Source organism: Pelodiscus sinensis, chromosome 9, assembly GCF_049634645.1.
Source record: "Pelodiscus sinensis isolate JC-2024 chromosome 9, ASM4963464v1, whole genome shotgun sequence".
NCBI classification, from domain to species: domain Eukaryota; kingdom Metazoa; phylum Chordata; order Testudines; family Trionychidae; genus Pelodiscus; species Pelodiscus sinensis.
In genome coordinates, this window is record NC_134719.1 from 30,476,437 (window position 1) to 30,482,436 (window position 6,000).

Consider the following 6,000-nt stretch of genomic DNA (forward strand, 5'->3'; position numbering starts at 1 on the left):
GGGCATGAGGAAGGCCGGGATGGAACAAGTCATGTGAGAGGGCACAGGAGAATGGGGGCAGAGGGTGGTGAGGGGTGGGCATCAGGGAAAAAGCGAGCAAAGGGGGCAGGAGAAGTGAGGGAAGGAGGAGGCACCAGGAGGGTGCAGGGGTAAGAGAAGGTGCAGGTGCCAAGGGATTCTGGGGGGTGAAGCAGAAGGGCAGACACCTGCAGGGGAGGGACCACCATCAGAGGAGAGATGCAGGGCAGGTTTGTTGAGGGAGGTGTTAGAAGAGGGGATGAAGAGGGGTAGCTCACATGATCAGAGTGGGGCTACTGGAGGAGTGGGCACAGGGGGGAGAGAAGGGCTGGTGGAGGGGGGCAGGTTGCAGGAGGGCTGAGGACAGTGAGAAGAGCAGGAGTCAGGACAGCAGAGGAGGGTGAGGAGTGGGGGGGCAGCAGGCACCAGGGGGGCTGATGGAGCCAGGAGGGGAGGAGACATGGCAGCAGAGGGAAAAGGCAGAGGTTTAAAAATATTTATTAATATCTTGGGTGGCACATCCAAACAAGCCACATGAACTCAGTACTGGTGCACAACACAAAATTCATTTTGCTCATGTGAGGGAACTCTTAGGCTATGTCTACACTGGTTGTTTCTTGCGCAAGAGCATCTTTCGCAAGAGTTCTTGTGCAAGAACACATCCACACTGCCATGTGCGAGCTGTGCTTTTGCCATTTTAGCCATAGGGCTTTCTTGCACAAGAAATTCATGTTGCCTGTCTACACTGGCCCTCTGCACAAGAATAGTTGCACAAAAGGGCTTATTCCTGAGCGGGAGCATCATAGTTCTTGCGCAAGAAGCCCTGATTTAATACATGAGAATGTCAGTATACTTGCGCAAGAACACACGGCCAGTGTAGACAGGCAGCAAAATTTTTGTGCAAGAGTGGCCGCTTTAGTGCAAGATCGTGCCAGTGTAGACACAGCCAAGGGGAGGGAGGAAGGCAGAGGCAGGGAATCAGCACTGGCTCAGCATGTCTGCATGGTTTGGGGGAAGGCACAGGAAAATTGAGCTTAGCTAATTTGCAGAGTGGGGAGGTCCAGGGAGCTGGGCTGGGCTTGGCTGTGGGGTGAGGGATGTGTGTGTGTGGAGCTCAGAACTCAGTTTGGCTGCAGGAGGAGGGAGGTGCCGGGAACCGGGGCTAGACTCAAGGGGAGGGAGGGGCAAGGAATCAGCTCTTGCCTCAGCAGTATTGTGGGGCTTGGGGGAGGTGCAGGGAAATGGGGCTCAGCTGTGCTGTGGGGGGCTGCAGGGAACTGGTGCTGCACTCCCGTGCATTGTGGAGGATGGTTTTGGGGGGAAGTGCAGGCAACCCAGCAGGGGTGGGCAGCTCTGTTGGGTTGCAGAGGATAGAGATGCAAAGAAGCCTAGTGGGGAAGGGAAGAGGGGAACCAGGAGCCCTGAAATGACCTCCCCTGGTCCAAAAATTCCTCATCTGGGACCAGTCAGGTCCAGAGGGTGCCAGATCAGGGAGGTCCAACTCCTACCCAAGTCTCCTACTTGCACCCTCCCTCGTAGCCAGACACCCTACCCCCAATCTGCTTCTGCTCCCTCCCCCTGGCCAGACACCTTACATCCAGCCTGCTTTTGCACCCTACCTACCACCCGGACCTTGACTCCTTCTGCCCCCCACCTCCTTCTCACAACCTGCACCCCATCCCTATCCCGCTCCTTGGCAGCCCGGCCATCCACCCTAGCACTGCTCTGGCCCCAGCACCTTGCCTCACACCCCAGGACTCAGCACCACCCTAGCCCTGGCCCCAGTACCCTGCCATCCACACTAGCACCCAGCAGCACCCTGTTCCTTGTCCCAGCACTCTACCAGGCACCCTAGCGCCCAGCAGAACCATGTCCCTGACCCCAGCACCCTGCCACCTGCCTGCCCCAGCACCTTGTCCCAGCACCCCGCCACCTGAACCAGTATCCTTCCACCCGGCAGTACCCTCTTCCCAGCCCCAGCACCCACTAGCACTCTGTCCCCTACCCCCACCAGCACATTTGGAACCACATTAGTGAGGCTTGGGGGTTTTGGAGGAGTTATTTTGTTTTGTTTTTTTTGCATCTCACTTGTGTGGCCCCAACTGACTTTTCTTTGGGTCAGTGACCCTTGACTCAAAACAGGTTCCTCACCCCTCTCATATATAAAGACAATGCTAAAACCTTTTGAGTTTGACATAATATTTTATTTACAAATGAAGCCTGGCCAACAAGCCCCCAATTGGGACCAAACCCCCATTTCACTGCAGCATCATAACACTCCTACACTGATTGACCCCAAATCTGAGCCTATCATACACTGGAACCCCCTGTCCTGAGCCTCTTACACCCCCAAACTCCTGCATCCCCACATCCTCAATCTTCTGCCACAACATTCCTCCACCATCCACACATCACAAATCTGTGTACTGAGCCCATCATACTCACAACCTTCTTGCCCTGAGTCCCTCACATATCCAGCCCAAACTCCTGCACCCTCACATCCACAAGCCCTGGCTTGCTCAGCACCCCAACCATCCACCTGAACCCAACACTCCCCAGCTTAGAGCCTCCTCCCCGAAACAACAGCCCCTTCTCCTGCATCCAAATTCCCTCCCAGCGCTTGTACTTCTCACCCCTTCCCACACCCAAATCCCTCATTCCCACTTCACACCTCCTTTCTCAACCTAGTGAGAGTGTATAAGGGCTGGGGATGGCAAGTGATGGAGAGGAGGGGAACAAGCGGATGAGGCCTCACGGAAAGAAGGTGGGAGTCTTGGGGAAGGAATGTGATTTTCATGAATTGGTGGGTTCCCCTCTCCTCCCCCCCCCCCTTTTTGCTTGACAAACCTAGGGGTTCCTTGAACTTCTGAAAAGCTGAAAAGGGTTTCTCGGCCAAATAAAATTGGGAAACACTGTGTTAAGGACTAGCTAAGCAGGACTCGAGTTTCACTACATAAACTGGGGTCCAAGAAGGAGAGCAGCAGGAAAGGAAAAGGGAAAGGAAAACATGGAGAAAAGGAACAGCAAAAACAGGAGGAAAGACTTGGAAGAATAACTCACCTCCAAGACACAGCCTAAGACTAGAGCTGCCAGAACTCGTCCGCACAACTGTGACGTGCAGCAATCAGTGTCCAGAGAGATTGACCTTGCTTGGCCAACAGGGGAAATTTGCCTACCTTTATCAGGATTGGTGAGCATGGCACTGTATGCTTAGCATGCACATTCTGCTTGTTTGGTAATTACCAATAAATAGAAAATAAAGATATTACTGTGTAAGGCTCTTTCAGTGACCAAAGATCCTGCAGACCCACAGGAAGTTATGCCCTGAGCCCTAGGAATTGGGTAAGGGTGAGCGTCCCTAAAATGTGGGAGGGATAAAGAAATTGGTGGACGTAACACCCTAGCACCGTCTTCAGTGCCGCCTTCCCCCAAACCCGCACAGGAAGGTGGCAGGGGAGGCTGCTGCAAAGCAGCTTGTTTGCAGCAGCCTGCCCTGGCCGAAGCTGCTTTGTCCCCAGACAGCCCAGCTGCCATGAACAGAGGCTGCTCTGGCAGCAGCCCCTGTCTGTGGGGTGTCCCAGATCCCCAGTGGGACCCCCTGCGGACAGGGGCTGCTGGACCCGGAGTGAGCAGGGACTGCGGATGCCTTCCCTTAACTACACGATTAGTGGATTATCCACCTCTTAACATCCTTACTATGGATCTCACGTATGCCTATAGTAACATGCAGTGCATCTCACCCAGCGCATCACATGTCCCAACAAAACTTATTTTTGTGAAACTAAACAATTGCTACACTTCTGAATGAACTCAGACACAAAATTCATAAAAGACAAAAAACAATGCAACTCTTGTGGACAAATATTGTTTTTGAAATGATTACTTCATATCTGTCCTCGGAGCACTCATACTCAAAGGGAACCATGCACACCACCTTACAAACATGAGCCTGAAACACTAATGTAAAATATGTCAGACCTTCTTTATAAATCATAAAGAAACAGAAATGGGCACAAGTCAATATTTTTTCATTCGTATTCATCTCTACTATTAACAAAATGTTTTAGTAATTTATGCTTCTTAGAAATTAAATGCAATGATCAGAATCTCACATACTACATTGGAGCTCTCCTTTCGTTTAAGACTGTCTCATGTAGAGTTCTGAGCGCTCCTGAAGTTCACCAATCTCCGAGTTTGGTTCAGTACATAGAGGAAAAGAATGAGTAACAAATTCTGGGTTTGGATTCCCTCAATTTGGAAGTCAGGGGATTTTCTAATCTGGGATTTTGAAGCAGCCCCATTTCTACTTTCAACTGACCCAACAGTAAATTGAAACTCACAGATTTGTTAGTTGTTGGTCTATGCAAGGAAATATCTCGAACAGCACCATCAGCCATCCTTCCTACATCTTCAAGAAAACGATAATCTGAATATACACAGAACAGAAAGAGAAGTTCAATGCTAGTTTAAAAAACAAAAACAAACAAAAAAAAGGTGGTGCGAAATTTACATAATTGAGAATGTTTACCACTTAGGAGATTCAACTCGCTAAACTCATTTATGGAGACAAATGCTGCCTTATCTCTGATTCCATTACAACTCAGTGCAGTTTTGTGCTTCTTTACACACACCAAACTGAAAGAAAAGAGAAATATAAGTACCCCATCTCCACACAAGAAACAAGAGACATAATTCTGATTGTAGATACCTGCAGGAGTATTTCATGCACCGTGGACACTTATACTTTGCTTCCTCTCCACTACAGGTTTCACATCTGACAAAAAAAAAAGTCACTTTTATTAAAGTTAGGAATGTGAACGTGTACCCATGTACACAGTTAATTGATTATGCTGGGCTCACTGGTTAATAAGCGCAATTTCACACACAGCCCCACAGAGGCAGTGTGGGGGAGGAAGGTGAGATGGAGCTGGCTTTGGAACCCCCTCCCAAACCCTGACCTTCCCCCCCACCACTACTGCCTCTGGTAAAGAGACAGGAGGGGAGAAGAGCTGGTGGCTGCTCCAGAGCCACCTCCGCCTGCCTATAAACTTGTAACCCCTGAAAAATTTTCCTTTTACATAAATGCATTTTAACAGCCCTAGTTTAAGCAGTGTGTTTGTGTTTGACAAGAACAGATGCTTTTGTACGTAAAAGATAGGCCTTCTCCAGGTTTTAACTCAGCACAGTTCATAATCCCGAGAAATAATCACTGAAACTTGAAAACAAAGGAAATGTGGACATCTCAAATCAACCAGCTGCTGCCAAACAGTTTTATAGGGCAAGCCACAGATCCGTCCAGGGGAAGATGTTCTAAGAAAGGAAGGGCAGTGAGGCACCAAAGCCCAGCTCCTCAACGATACTTAGATCCTCAACTCCCACCCCAATGGGCCTAAAAGCCACTCACAGCCAATGGGGGGGGAGGGTGAAGTAACTCCCCCTCTGCGGGACCCCCCCAGCACAGCCACCCGGGGGGACACGCTCATTGGCTGCCCTCCATTAGCCCGCCCCCGGGGGAGGCGGCCAGCCGGGGAGGGCAGCGCTGGCTGCGCCCGCGGGAGCTGAAGCCTGCGGGCAATGGCGGCTCCCACGTCCTGCTCACTAGGGGGAGAGGGCGCCCGGCCCCTCCGGCTTCCCCGGCCCGGAGCGCGAGGTCGAGCCGCGCGGCGGCGACGCCGCAGTTTCCTCCCCCCCTTGCCCGGCCTCGGAGAGGGAGGAGCGGGACACGCTGCCCGGCGGCGGGTGTGCGGCGCTGAGGCCCCGGGCGGCTCCTACCTGTGCAGAGCCATTTTCCGCTTGCCCCCGGGCGGCCCCGGGCTCCCCGCCTCCGCGCCGCGCCCCTCGGGGCTCTCCGCCGGCCCGGCTCCCTCCTCGGGCTCCATCCGAACCTCAGCGGCAAACGCTCGGGCACAAGCCGCGTGGGGCGGCGGGCCCGGGCTGTGTTCCGACTCCAGCGCGCACGGCCCGGCGGTGCTTTGCGGCTGC

General features: G+C 52.6%; 1 protein-coding gene across 1 annotated transcript in view; it reads right to left on the reverse strand.

Annotated features, from left to right (window-relative positions):
- Positions 1 to 6,000, reverse strand: part of ZNHIT6 (zinc finger HIT-type containing 6) — a 74,039-nt gene extending 68,039 nt beyond the window's left edge. Inside the window, exons 1-4 of the mRNA XM_075936386.1 lie at positions 5,791 to 6,000; positions 4,727 to 4,792; positions 4,547 to 4,653; positions 4,359 to 4,444 (exon numbers count right to left, since the gene is read on the reverse strand). Of these exons, the coding sequence (XP_075792501.1) occupies positions 4,359 to 4,444; positions 4,547 to 4,653; positions 4,727 to 4,792; positions 5,791 to 5,897 (366 nt within the window). The 5' untranslated portion in view covers positions 5,898 to 6,000. The remainder of the gene's footprint in view (positions 1 to 4,358; positions 4,445 to 4,546; positions 4,654 to 4,726; positions 4,793 to 5,790) is intronic.